The following is a 14,345-nucleotide window of genomic DNA, read 5'->3' as shown; positions in this document are numbered from 1 at the left end:
GTCAATACAACAGGTAACTTGTGTAACGACTCAGTACTTTTAAAACAGGTGAAGTAAAGGTATAACAGTTTAAAACATTTCCATGTTGAAACCACTGATAGTTTTAAATGTTTTTAACTTTTAAAAGGTAAATGAAAATACAGTAACTCGTGTGATGTGTTAATAAGTTAATGTTACTCATGGTAACTCATTGTTAAGGTAATACAATGTTACAGGTAACTATTGTCGGTAATGAGTTAATGTTACAGGTAACTTGTGTGATGAGTTTAATGTTACAGGTAACTCATGTGAATGAGTTAATGTTACAGGTAACTCGTGTAATGAGTTAATGTTACAGGTAACTCGTGTAATGAGTTAATGTTACAGGTAACTCGTGTGATGAGTTAATGTTACAGGTAACTCGTGTAATGAGTTAATGTTACAGGTAACTCGTGTCATGAGTTAATGTTACAGGTAACTCTATGTACATGAGTTAATGTTACAGGTAACTCTGTAATGAGTTAATGTTACAGGTAACTCTCGTGTCATGAGTTAATGTTACAGGTAACTCCTGTCATGAGTTAATGTTATAACAGTAACTCAGGTTGTGTAATGAGTTTAATGTTACAGGTAACTTGTCAAGTTGTATAATGAGTTAATGTTACAGGTAACTCTGTGTGATGAGTTAATGTTACAGGTAACTCTGTGTGATGAGTTAATGTTACAGGTAACTCTTGTAATGAGTTAATGTTACAGGTAACTCGTAAATGATGAGTTAATGTTATAGGTAAACTCATGTAATGAGTTAATTTAAGGTAACTCATGTAATGAGTTAATGTTATAGGTAACTCGTGTGATGAGTTAATGTTACAGGTAACTCGTGTCATGAGTTAATGTTACAGGTAACTCTGTGTAATGAGTTAATGTTACAGGTAACTCGTGTAATGAGTTAATGTTACAGGTAACTCATGATGTAATGAGTTAATGTTACAGGTAACCTCATGATAATGAGTTAATGTACAGGTAACTCATGTCGTCTAATGAGTTTATGTTAGTGTAACTTGTATGATGAGTTAATGTTACGGGTAACTCGTGATCGTTAAATGAGTTAATGTTACAGGTAAATTGTGTCATGAGTTAATGTTACAGGTAACTCATGATCGTCTAATGAGTTAATGTTACGTGTACAGTTCAATATGGCAGGTAACACATGTAGCACACAAAATGTAACTCATTAACTAGTCAATGTCAAAGCCAATATGATGTTGGAAAGTTAATTTGTTATCCTGATCAAAGGGCTGTATATAGGTCAAAAGTGATTCAGAAGCTCGAGAGTATGTGGAAACAGTTTTGTGATGTTGGTGTGTTGTAGGCAATATCCAATCCGAACAATGACGAGCTCCAGGAGAAGGCGTGGGAAGCAGTCTGTCCCCTGGTGGAGAAACTCAAAACCTACTTTGAATTTAGTGCACAGCTAGGTAAGTCTAATGCAGGACAGTATGGAGTGACTGGGTCAAGGTCATAGATACAAAAAGGAAAAATCAAAAGTTTTGATTAATTTGCATCATTTTATAAACTGATAGTATTTATGTGAACGAGCATATTATATTTTGCCATGTATTGATTTTTAGCTCACTTGGCTCAAAGGCCTCTGTCTTTCTGCCAACATTTCCTTGAAATCACTACTAGGCATAAAGTTCTGCATGATTGTAACCAATCTGGCCAGAAACATTCTTGAGGGACGGTGAACTCTTTGGAACTTTCCACAATCTGACAATTTGGTTTTGCTACATTGATTTGTATAGTTTCCTCAGGCTTATCAAATGTTTTAAAGAAGGATTGAAAGAAGAGAGAACCAATATCATCAAAATTTCTTTTCTACATGCATTCAATAGTGGGGACAAGCCAAGATCCTTCTTAAAGATTTTGTTGTAAATTCTGTTTTCTTGTTTCCACAGAACATGTGATACCAGTGTTACTCTCAGATCTTTGCTCCAACAACATGGTTCCCCAGGAACACCTCGAGTCACAACAGGCATTATTTAAACAATTTGCTGAAATTCTAGATTTTGTCCTCAGATTTGATGACTTAAAAGTAAGTATGAACACTTGTTGTTTCTATCTTCATCTATAACTAGTCAGCATCAGGCTTGCATTGTGCTGACGAGCCAAAGTTTTCATAAGGATTAATAGAGTCTTTACCCTACCTAAAGGGTGTGACAACGAAATCACAACTTAAGGGGTAATTCACGAACATCCAACCCGAGGCTTGCCGAGGGTTAGACATTCAGGAATTTTCCCGAGGGTTGTGATATTGTTGTCATACCCTCATAGGTAGGGAATGATTCTTTTTCTCCTGTATGCAAAAGAAAAAAGATGGATATAGCCAAATACATACCTTGGAGTGAACATTGTCCGTCGCTGCACATCATATTGAAATCTGTCACGGCAAAAACCGCATGGTCATGACAAATCAGGTTCTGAATGGCACAGAGACCTTAAGGGTTGTAGATCTCTCATCAGTCTACTGTGACAAGCTCGAGTATGATCATATGTTCATGGTTCTCCCATGCTCAAAATGAGGATGAAATTTCAATTGTTCAAAGGTATCTTTATCTGCACCATCAGTTAAAAGCCAGTCAAGAATGCTTTAAAATTAATGATGCTATCATTACAATAAGTGCCATGGTCATGTATTGATAATGTCCCATAATTGGTTTAGTGTTTGTTAGCTCTCTTGGTATTCCTTGATACAAAACGTCCAGTTTTCTCTTAACCTGGACAGAGATATTTGTACTTTCAATGAGGGTAAGATATCTATCTAGGTTAAATTTTATCTCGCCTAGCTAGGGCAAAACAGCTTTAAAATGTCACAACAACAACAGCATGGTGTTACACCATTCCAATGTATCATGTGAATGTTTCGAGTATCTATGCCAGTCAACTGGAAATACATCAGAAAGCAAACAATTTAAAGAGAAGAAAAAAACATTCACTCCCTTGAAGATTGAGACAAGGAGAATCTAAAACCCTCTGGATTTAGATCTTCTTAAGCAGACAAATGCTTGTCAAAAAATGTGCTTGACAACTTAATGATGTTACCCCTCCAGTTGAGATTTCCCTGTTTCACCCTTAAAGGAGTGAAAGGTTCCATTCATAATTTCCCTACCTGCTCTCACACTGACCTGATTTCCGACTGTTAAACCTGATTTCTATTTTGGCAGATGACAAACCCATCAATACAGAATGACTTCAGCTACTACAGAAGGACACTCAGTCGGATGAAGATGGTCAATGAGGTGAGACATCAGTCAAAGTCGGAGACTTTTCATTTCAAAATATTTTATTAAATCGAAAAGATTTGGATCAGGCAGCAGGCAAAGCCTATATACACCCTCTCCACAAAGTCGGAGATTTAGAGTTTACTTAAAAATACAATCAAATAAATAAAATGTTTACATTGTATGCTTATATTGAAGTGTTGGAATAATTCTGTAAAATAATCCTATTTTGAAAAGCTCAACTAATCAAAAACCTGCATCATGCAAACAAAAAATAGAAAGTAGTTCTTTATGTACAATGTTCCAAACAATTCTTATCTTGATAATTTGTTTGCATGTTTTGGATCAGATTAACTTCTGCAGCTAATAAACGGTTCTGAAATGTTATAAATTGGTTGAAAGGACCAAAGATAGCACCCAAAAGTTTGACATTTTCTGTCTTAAAAATGAAGTCAAAATTTTATTTGTTACCATTGTGTACATATTTGTTATCATAATATGTAATTATTTATACTCGTCACTAAATAATACAGTTTTAAGACATAAAACATGATTTTGATACTGTTTTGGATCAAAAAGGTAACCCTGCCAAACCCTTTTACAGGGCAATTTTAATTTGGCCACAGCACAGGCCTCTGGGACCTTTTGAATTTTCTAAACGTATTTTAAGGGTTCATGGGCAAATGTCCATTGTTGGTGAAAGATGACCTTTATTTGAAACCTGGATGACCTAGATTGTTGTATTTTCAGGATGATAACCATAGTGAAAACGTTGTATCAAACGAGATGGCCAACAGAATGTCGCTATTCTACGCCAACGCCACGCCCATGCTGAAGGTACTGAGTGAGGCCACCACCAAGTTTGTTACCCATAATAAGGAACTTCCTGTGGAAAACACAACGGAATGTCTGGGCGCCATGGCCAACATCTGTCGGGTGATGATCGAGAATCCGTGAGTATAATTATATTCCTATTAATTTGTGAGTATAATGATATCATTCTTTTTAATTCATGTGCATAATGATATAATTTCAATGAAATACTTCAAGTACAGTAAAACAGGGTTATAAAGAAACTCTGGGGACCAACCAAATTACTTTGTTATCGGCATACCACAGGTAGTTTGTGCGAGGGTACTGTTATAGTATTATTTTCATTGTCGGTGTTGAGTCTGTATACTTCTGCTATGTGCAAATTCCAACTGCCCACGCGATACCAGAAGTCATTGACTTATCTCATTAAATAGATTTCACTGTTATTTAGTGCCACCAGCCTTTTTTTTTAAATAAATGATATAAATTGGATTTTCACCAGCAGTTGCATTCCTATGTGTAATTATCTAATTATTTATGTAATTATTTGTTACATGTAAAATGTCTCATAACACAGGCCTTATAGATGCATGTACAGGAAATAAAGGTTTTAGGAAGTAGTTTGTGAGCAGTTAATGTCTAACAGACATATTTCTATTTTATAAACTTGTTGGGGAAAAAAACTACAACGTTATAACCATGTACAGTGAAAGAAAAACATTTATAACGAACATGCTGCAACGTTTCATTCCCAGTCAAGAATCCTATAAGCCGTCTGTAATATTGAATAACGAACTATGTTTATAGTGAAGTTTTTGTGTTGGTCCCAAGAGGTTTTATATAACCGTGTTTTACTGTAAATGTTTTAATGTACTGGCAAAACCCGCTTTACTGATTCAGTACTGACTGCTGGATGGTGGTTTTTCTCTGGTACTCTGGCTTTCATCCACAAACAAACCTAGCACATCCTCAAATGACCCTGGCTGTTTATAGGACGTTAAACTAATGAAACTCAAACCCTGGCTTTACTGATTCAGTGATGTGGGGTCTGTCGCTTTGGTCCAAAAACAATTAAACCTTAAAAAATTTAAACAATCAAAATAAAGCAAAGTGTCATCTCCGCTTAGCTAAGTCAAACATAGACCTCAGATCTTTTGTTTGATAGCGAGGCAGCAGCAACTTCAATGATATATGTGATGTCTGTTTCTATTTGACAGGGAATTCAATGCCCGATTCCAGAACGCTGACACAAGGATGTTCTGCATGCGAGTGATGGTCGGAGTCATTATACTCTACGATCATGTACATCCTACTGGAGCATTTACCAAAAACTCATTAATAGATGTAAGTTCAAAGGTTAAGAGTTCATAGTATGATAGATGCGAGTTCAAAGGTTAAGAGTTCATAGTATGATAGATGCGAGTTCAAAGGTTAAGAGTTCATAGTATGATAGATGCAAGTTCAAAGGTTAAGAGTTTATTACAAAGCTTAAATGCCATACATGGTTAATGTAAAATATGAAATGTGTAGCAAATGTTAGAAATTGATAAATTAGTAAATGAATGTAAACAGATTATTGAAAGAAAACTCCATTTTGATTTCACTTTGAAGAACTATAGTATACAATATTGTTTCTCTCTAGTCATTACATCTGTATGACATCAACAGAGGAAATGTAGATTCCCTTCAAGTTGTCCTCACAGTTGCAATTTTATTGATCTTTGAGGCCATGTTTTATGCTTCTTTATCTACTATAAAGGCAACAAAACAGTTTACGGTATCTTACTGTTAGCCATTTTATATTTACATATTTAATATTGTGCCCCTTCTTATTTTCAGCATATTAATTAATACATAAATTCGCAATTAATTGCTCTTAATTGACAATGGTGTATTCATATATAATGCATATACATTTTATCTAATCATTCGCAATTGGTAATTTTTGTTCGAGCATTCTTGCAAAAATTTGTATCTCACGAAAAAAAGAAGTGGTTGACTGTATTTGATGACACTACTTAAAGGCTTTATCAACTATACAATGTTGTTAAACTTCGGAAAATTTAGACATGATTTAGTTATATTACAAAATATGATATTATTGAAAAATGCTATATTTCCATATGATGGGCAAAGGTAGATAACTCTATAATCAGGCACTGAAAGCAATGGACCATCATGAAAATTTACCTGTGGGAAAGATTGGCTAAGATAAATAATGGTCTGATGCTATTATCTGCTAACCAATACTGTGGTTGTTTCTTTACAGGTAAGAGCATCAATTAAAGTATTAAAAGAGCAACACATAGGTCGAGTAGACGGATTATTAAACGCTTTAAGGTACGTATATCCCATCACATGAAGGCCAACATTAAAAGATAAAGACAAGGTCTCTTTTTCCTTTGTCAAGGATGTTTATATATAAGCTTCAGTATTGCATTATATACAAATTATGTGGCTCCAAAACATCTATTCTTATGCTCGTTAGTGGATGATTCTGTGTACATTAAGCCATGACATTTGTCAGAGTTGTATAAGCTTTAATATCCTATTGTATAGCTGGTAATTTTGGGGCGGAATGATGATATCCAAGGAGTGGCAACCTTTTATTTACTAAAGTGCTAGATAAATCACATATAGACGTTTATTCAAGCCCCAAATCTTTAATTTTATTGGTGGAATTCAAAATGACAAATTTTCAGATTCTACATAAAACACAACACATACTTGGGAGGCTGTCCTTACATGATTGACTCAGGCTGTTACCATATTCAAACAAGCTGTCTTCAGTAGATCAATCTTTAATATGACGGATTGTTTTACAGATATACAACAACCCATCTAAACGACGAGTCTTTGGTAGATAAGTCTTTAATATGACGGTTTGTTTTACAGATATACAACAACCCATCTAAACGATGAGTCTTCGGTAGATATATCTTTAATATGATGGTTTGTTTTACAGATATACAACAACCCATCTAAACGACGAGTCCACACCCAAGGCTATAAAACAAGTACTGGCTGAATGAGTGTGTCGTCTGTGTAGAAACCATGACAGAGTCCAGCTTCATAGACAGTAGTGCTATAAACCTAAAGACTTGTGGACTGACCACTGGTCAGAAGGGTCAAAGGTCCTGTGATTCAGTGGAAGGGTTGTGGTGGGGCAGTGTGTTATCCCCTGTGTACAGTGGACTGTTGTTAGTCAGGCACAGCTCAACGTCTAAACGAGATCTCGATTTTACTTCTACATGTTTGTGATTATTCTACAGTCAGCTACCTGATACTTGGATCAACGGTTTTCACAGGTGATCTAGTTAGTTTCTCTGGTGGTTATCAGAGTTAACTCTTTGTTAACTACCAGGTTATCCTAACTATAACCATGTTAAGCAGGATAACAGAACCAGGTTATATGTTGGCTAGTTGATATAACATATATAACCAGGTTATCTACATTATCAGGTTATATACTATGATCAATTACATTATAACCATGTTAAGTAGTACATCAGCCTGTCCAGGACATAACTAGGTTAACTACAGTATCAGATGATTGGTTATACCCAGGTTAACTAGTTAAGTTTTGTAGGTTATACCCAGGTTAACTAGTTAAGTTCTGTAGGTTATATCCAGGTTAACTAGTTAAGTTTTGTAGGTTATACCCAGGTTAACTAGTTAAGTTCTGTAGGTTATACCCAGGTTAACTAGTTAAGTTCTGTAGGTTATATCCAGGTTAACTAGTTAAGTTCTGTAGGTTATATCCAGGTTAACTAGTTAAGTTTTGTAGGTTATACCCAGGTTAACTAGTTAAGTTCTGTAGGTTATATCCAGGTTAACTAGTTAAGTTCAGTATCAGATGATAGGTTATACCCAGGTTAACTAGTTAAGTTCTGTAGGTTATATCCAGGTTAACTAGTTAAGTTCTGTAGGTTATATCCAGAATTATTACGAAACTTAAACCAGGTTTATCCTACTTGTTATAACCATGTTAAATACAAGTTTAGTTTTTACAAGGTTTACTAGTTCAGTAGCCAAGTTAACCTAGTTAAGTGAACCAATTTAGAACTGATTGACAATGTTCCACTGTACTATGGTATCACCAACATTGGCTCCTACCAAAGTTAAGGCGTTTATGAAGGATCCCTGAACGGAAGTAACCAACAAAGATAAGCTGAAGTGATGGAAGAGACATTAACCGAGTTACACAGCTGGACAGTAACGGCAGCAGAGAAAGTTGATCATTCCACTTGTCTAGCTGGAATTGTTTTTATGTCATAATTAATTATCAGCAATTACGTGTCATTGGATGTGGTTCATAGCGGTATAAATATGTTTAAGATTGTATATACCATTTCGTCATATCGTACAGAATAACATAAGTCATCTTTAGTGCTCGTCAATCAATGGTCATGAAAATCTCTTAATAGAGTATCTTAGATGTAGTGAATTTAGTATCTCGCTTATTCTCTTCAAAATAATGACGAAAAGTGCCAATTTGTACTCGTGTCTATGTGACGATCGCGATAATGCTTAAAAAAAATTTTCAAAGACTGAAGATCAGATTAGATACTGTTGATATATTTGTGAGGAAGCTTTTATATTACATTGTTATTAAGAGATGATTATAGTTTCCAACACCAGTATCTGTTACCTAGCAACACGTTACCTAGCAACAATGATACCTAACAAAGGTTTTACGTAACGCTGATGTACACTGTGAAACATGATAGACTATGATATGCGTTGTATCTAGTGAATCAGAATTTGTACCTTGAAATTTTTGTGAAATGTTAAGTGCCATAGAAGATATATTGAAGAGGACAACACTTTTGCACTGCATAAAATCAAATTTTAATTTGGTTATTAACCGGTTTAGTTACATGCATGTAAAGACAATGTTCTCCTGTCTACGTTGTGAGTAGTCCCAGACAGAACCTTTTGGTTTCCTGTAAGTTAAGATTTAGGGAGAATGTCAGACAGTGATGTTCAGTGCATGCCCAGCTAATTAAGGCATTGATCGGCTGTACAGAGGTATATTTGATATCAGAGATAATTTATTGCTATTGTTTTCTGCTTGTGTGTGGCACTGTATATGTAATTAGGTGTTAAACATGTTATACACAAACTGTTTGTGTAAACTGCACTGTTGATGAAAAATGGAATTTGATCATTCTTTCTTGGTACAGAATAATGTATCTAACCTTACAAACATAAGAGTTGGATAGCAAAACTAGATTATTGTATCTCCTGATCATGGTTCCTCAACATATTTCATAGAAAGAATAACCTGACACAGAATTTTACCATTTGTTATAAAATCATTACCAAAAGTATCAGTTTATTATACAATTTACAAATTTAGACCAATCCTTTTGTGTTTAGGAGACCAACTGACATCAAACTGTAGAATTATCCTTACAAACATTCCAAACAGGCAGTGAGAGTGTTAGGTTGTCATATCTAGTCTTTTCACAAAGAGGAAATAATTGTCATATTTGTTCTCTTCATCGATATAAAGAGTAAATAATTGCCATATTCAGTCTTCACAGCAGTTTCAAAAACAGATGATTATCATATCTGGTCTGTTCATCTATGTTAAGAAAATAGTCATATCAGGTCAATACACTCATGTTAAAGAATAAATAATGGTCATATCCAGTCAATACACCAGTGTTAAATAATAAATACCGGTAGTTGTCATATCCGGTCAATACACCGGTGTTAAATAATAAATAGTTGTCATATCCGGTCAATACACCGGTGTTCAAGAATAATGGTTATATCTGGTCAATACACCGGTGTTAAATAAAATAAATAATTGTCATGATATCCACTTGTTGGGGGTAGAAGTCTATTAGTGAAGGAATATTATACAAATTACATTCAGAAACTGGTTTTCATTTGTTCTTAGAAGAATGTTCATTATAATTTTGGATTTACGTTTGCAATGTAAATTCTGAGTGATTTAACACATATCCAGTAATTAAACCTTGTGTATGGTTTAATTCATATTCTATTCCGTACAATGACGAAAGGTGAAGGGTAGATAACTCCCTGTAGTGGTATTATATCCCTTAACTAGACCACGGTGTAGCGAAATGTGATCTAGGATATTTATTCTATATCTATTTTTATATTTGTGGCAGAAAAACAACACAAGATAGGTTTTTTTCATGACGAGCAAGATAATAAAAATAGTGTATGACTCCATGTATTAAAATATTTAATATATAGAAGTTTTGCTTGATGAAATGAGATTCCTAAGATGCAAATGTTTGTTGAATATCACTCTGTACATTTAATATATTACAACTTATCTTCTTTTTAAAGAAGTAAATACAACTTGTTTTTCAACATTCCATAGCAAGAAGAAATGGTATTGGATTAGACACAAGACTTATTCAAAATATCTGTGTGAACTTAAACCTTAATTACCATATAAAATTATATAGTTTATTTGTTTTTTTAAGGCTAAAAAGAAAGTGATACTGTTGTCATGTACACAAAAATCACATAATGTATTTTTGCAACGACTTAATTTTACGCTTTTGGGACATACCATGGATTTGCAGCGATCTAGAGAAATTTTGCAAGTTCTAACATATTTAGAGTTCATTGTTTGTGTTTGCCATCAAATTCATGGTCATGTGTTTTTGCGATTTCTTCCGTGGCAATGAAATTCGTAAAATTAAATGGCACACAAAAGTATACTTGTTTGCAGTATGTCAAAATGCAGTGTGGACAAAAACAGTACAAGGGAGATAACTCCAGATTAAAAACTGATCTATTTACCGAAGTAAACTGGTGATTCAAGAAATGTATTAAGTAATTACCTGTAAACGTTATTGAATGTTTTGTATTTTGTAATTCATGTTTGTTCTGTATGTTAGATACCAGGAATTGTTAGCATAACAAAGCTTGTTCTGTATGTTAGATACCAGGTATTGTTAGCTTAACAAAGCTTGTTCTGTATGTTAGATACCAGGTATTGTTAGCGTAACAAAGCTTGTTCTGTATGTTAGATACCAGGTATTGTTAGCTTAACAAAGCTTGTTCTGTATGTTAGATACCAGGTATTGTTAGCTTAACAAAGCTTGTTCTGTATGTTAGATACCAGGTATTGTTAGCTTAACAAAGCTTGTTCTGTATGTTAGATACCAGGTATTGTTAGCTTAACAAAGCTTTTGTTTTGCATAATATAACAATAACAAGTATAACAATATCTAAATCACAATCACTATACATCACTTCTGTCAAAGGTCTGGTTCTATTTCATTCTGGACTCCCTTTTTATGTCTGTATGTTCACATTCAGTGAAGATATCCAAGTTGATTTAGAAATGTTACATCAGTCGTCCTATAGTTATCTTACAAACTATAAAACCCAGGCACAAGTATTTTGTTTGATAGTGTTGCTTGTGAGAAATGGCTTTATTGTTAATTTGGTGCATGAAATTTTTGTGTCATAGAGATGAGTTAAGTTTGTGTTTCCATCTAGGAGAGTTACCTCCCCTGTAATTAATAGCACAGATTCCAGCCAAAAAGCGTGTTGTGTGATTGCTATATAAAGTAAACCTTCGGATAGTTGTTACATGACTTGGTGCATTCAGCTTTGTAAATTCAGCAAGGCTTTTTTGCCAATCTTTTAGAAGTCTTTTCATGTGAAGAAGTTATGTCGCTTCGTAAATTGTTACTATAACTTGTGAGGGTCTTGATGAGAGAGGAGCGTCTGGTCCTTTGGCCTATCAGTACTAGCCTTTATAGATTCTAGAAGGTATTTCAACATCATCCAACAGGTATTCTGTTTCATAAGTCCATATAATGTAATTTTTCATTGACTTCATCACTCTGAATTTGATAAAATTGTGTGTGGCATATTTACATGAATGTTAAATACATTAATAAATGATCACCACACGAGACAAAAATAGCTTCTTCCATTGCTTATGTCACCTGTGATTTCAATTCTGAAATCTCAAACTACATATTTTCTAAGTGATGTGAAGGACATTTCTCCGCCTTATATCATTTTTCATGAGATTGTATAAATTATGTAATTATCCAAAAGAATTCTCACTAAATAATTTATAAACTCTGAGCACTTTTTTTTTATTAAATAATACATTATCTCATATTCTTTCTATTTCACATTGATGTTTAGAACTTGTACTATCACTATGCGCATCAATAGTGCTGTACTATACATTGCCAAGCCACACTGTCATCCAATGATGTAGAATTATTATTATGTAAGACTGACATACTTTACTATATTGAATGTTGATGTAGATCTAATAAGTTGATAATGAAAGATATATTTAAAACAATGTAAGTTTTCTGTTATTGCGGCTCTCTGTATGTCACTGCTGTGTAGGCTTCGTCCTGAATTATTCCCCCCTGCTGGATACTAGGGTATAGTGTCGTGTTCAGTAATACTGTAGATATATGTTGGTCTGTATAAAGTCTATACATGTTACTGCTTTTGTTACATTTGTTGTATAGTCTACCACAGAAGTCATTTCTTTCAATCGTAAGGATTCAGAATAAGGTGCGAACTATTCGACATCTAACATTTTATATAACATCTAGAAAGGCTTGTGTGTTGTGAGGATAAGACAGCTTCTTTTCTTTAGTAAACCTAGAACATCTTAATATATAGGTTAGTACTTGATACTCCGGGAGTTAGATTGACTTTTGAGCATGTTCCAAGGGCTGTTTGGCACCTGTTCCAAGGGCATCTGTTTGGCACCTGTTCCAAGGGTAGCAGTGATTTTAAGCATGTGACTTCTGAACCTGTTCTTAGGTTAATACTTGATACTTCAGGACTTAGATTGACTTTTGAGCATGTTCCAAGGGCACCTGTTCTAGGGCCAATAGACTTTCGAACATGTGACAGGACTTGGTCACAGGACTTGGTCACATGACTCCTGACCATACTGTAAAAGTAACATTGAATTTTGAGCATGCTGATGCGCCTTTGTTTACTTGATACTTTTGAATATGCTCATAACATGCTCAAAAAGTCAAAATACAAACATTGTCTTCTAGTAGAGAGATTACAACAACAACCATCTATTGAAATTGTGCTTCTAATCTGTTGTTATTCCCGTACCATTAACCTCCTCATTAAGTTTGACCTGTTACCTTCTCGCTAACATGCTGTTACCGTGCTTGTTACAGTGCGATGCAGTTGGCCTGGTGACGATTGTGTTGGAATGTGCCTTTTGTAATGATGTGTGATTTTTTGTGTGAGAGACGTGTAGACCTAATATTTGTTGACTCAATCTGCTTTCTATTTTGTTTTATATACATTTTATGATTTGTTGCCGTTATTGACGATGTGAAATGGCTGTACTACATTAGAATGTTATTACAAAGTGTCGGGTCAATCTGCCTTATACATCTTTCTCATCCCACCATTTATATCTTAACCAGATTGGAAAGAACTTCTCACCTCATCTTTGTAGTGATTCAGATCTTTACAACTCCTCATTTTCCACATTCAGTTTGATATTCCCTTTTCGTGAATATGGATAAGATTTACATTTTATCAATTTAGGTACATTTTTAAAGTTTGAAAATTTGTGAATTTAATGAAAAATTCTAAAAATACAATTCTGATAAAGTGAAAAAAAAATTTTTTATTATGGATTAAAAGTTGAAAAACATCATGTATTAAAATTTTCAAATGTAAAATGACTATTTAGTGTAATGTAACTAAAATGTTCCGTATAAATCGGTGTACTGGAATCATGTACTGTATTCTATATGTAATTAACATTAAAGCTATAACTAACTGTAACAAGAGTGTTGCTCCCATTTATCATATAGATTTGGCTAATATATTATACAAACTCAGATTCCTGAGTGATTTCTGTATTGAATGTTTGTGTCTACTACAACAAAAAATAAATCTTATTTTCTCTTTCTATCAAATGGATGTTTTATTGTGATTCCAATCTGAGCTCACCAGATTACGGTGATCTTGAGCATGACGAAAATGCTTACTAGTGAACCTCATTACCCCTTACATGGAACTCATCAGATGGAACAGACTCACCAAATAACTCAGCTAGAGCTTTCCAGAATAATACAGATCTGTGTTGAGCTCACTATTTAGCGTAGACCTGCATGGAGCTCACCAACTTTGAGCTCATATATGATAAACCTCACCACATAGTACATGTACATAATCAGAACTCACCACATTACTCAGATTCACAGCTAACCAGGTAACACGGAAATAGGAGCCGATATCTCTGACTCAGAGCTC

At 34.3% G+C, this 14,345-nt stretch overlaps 1 protein-coding gene across 4 annotated transcripts; it reads left to right on the top strand.

Annotated features, from left to right (window-relative positions):
- Nucleotides 1-1,357: 1,357 nt before the first annotated feature.
- LOC138324898 (CYFIP-related Rac1 interactor B-like) lies at nucleotides 1,358-14,008 on the top strand. 4 transcript variants are annotated; one of them, XM_069270129.1, is made up of 8 exons: nucleotides 1,358-1,457; nucleotides 1,938-2,074; nucleotides 3,204-3,278; nucleotides 4,011-4,213; nucleotides 5,291-5,417; nucleotides 6,343-6,413; nucleotides 7,039-7,640; nucleotides 7,981-14,008. In XM_069270129.1, the coding sequence occupies exons 2-7, from the start codon at nucleotides 1,982-1,984 to the stop codon at nucleotides 7,103-7,105; spliced, it is 636 nt and encodes a 211-aa protein (XP_069126230.1). In that variant the 5' UTR covers nucleotides 1,358-1,457; nucleotides 1,938-1,981; the 3' UTR covers nucleotides 7,106-7,640; nucleotides 7,981-14,008. The 4 variants fall into 4 exon arrangements, with proteins under 4 accessions (XP_069126230.1, XP_069126229.1, XP_069126228.1 ...); XM_069270128.1 differs by having other exon boundaries at nucleotides 7,948-14,008; XM_069270127.1 differs by having other exon boundaries at nucleotides 7,039-7,827; nucleotides 7,937-14,008.
- The last annotated feature ends 337 nt before the right edge of the window (nucleotides 14,009-14,345 follow it).

Source organism: Argopecten irradians, chromosome 6 (assembly GCF_041381155.1).
Source record: "Argopecten irradians isolate NY chromosome 6, Ai_NY, whole genome shotgun sequence".
NCBI lineage: Eukaryota > Metazoa > Mollusca > Bivalvia > Pectinida > Pectinidae > Argopecten > Argopecten irradians.
This window is presented reverse-complemented; position numbering and strand designations above follow the sequence as displayed.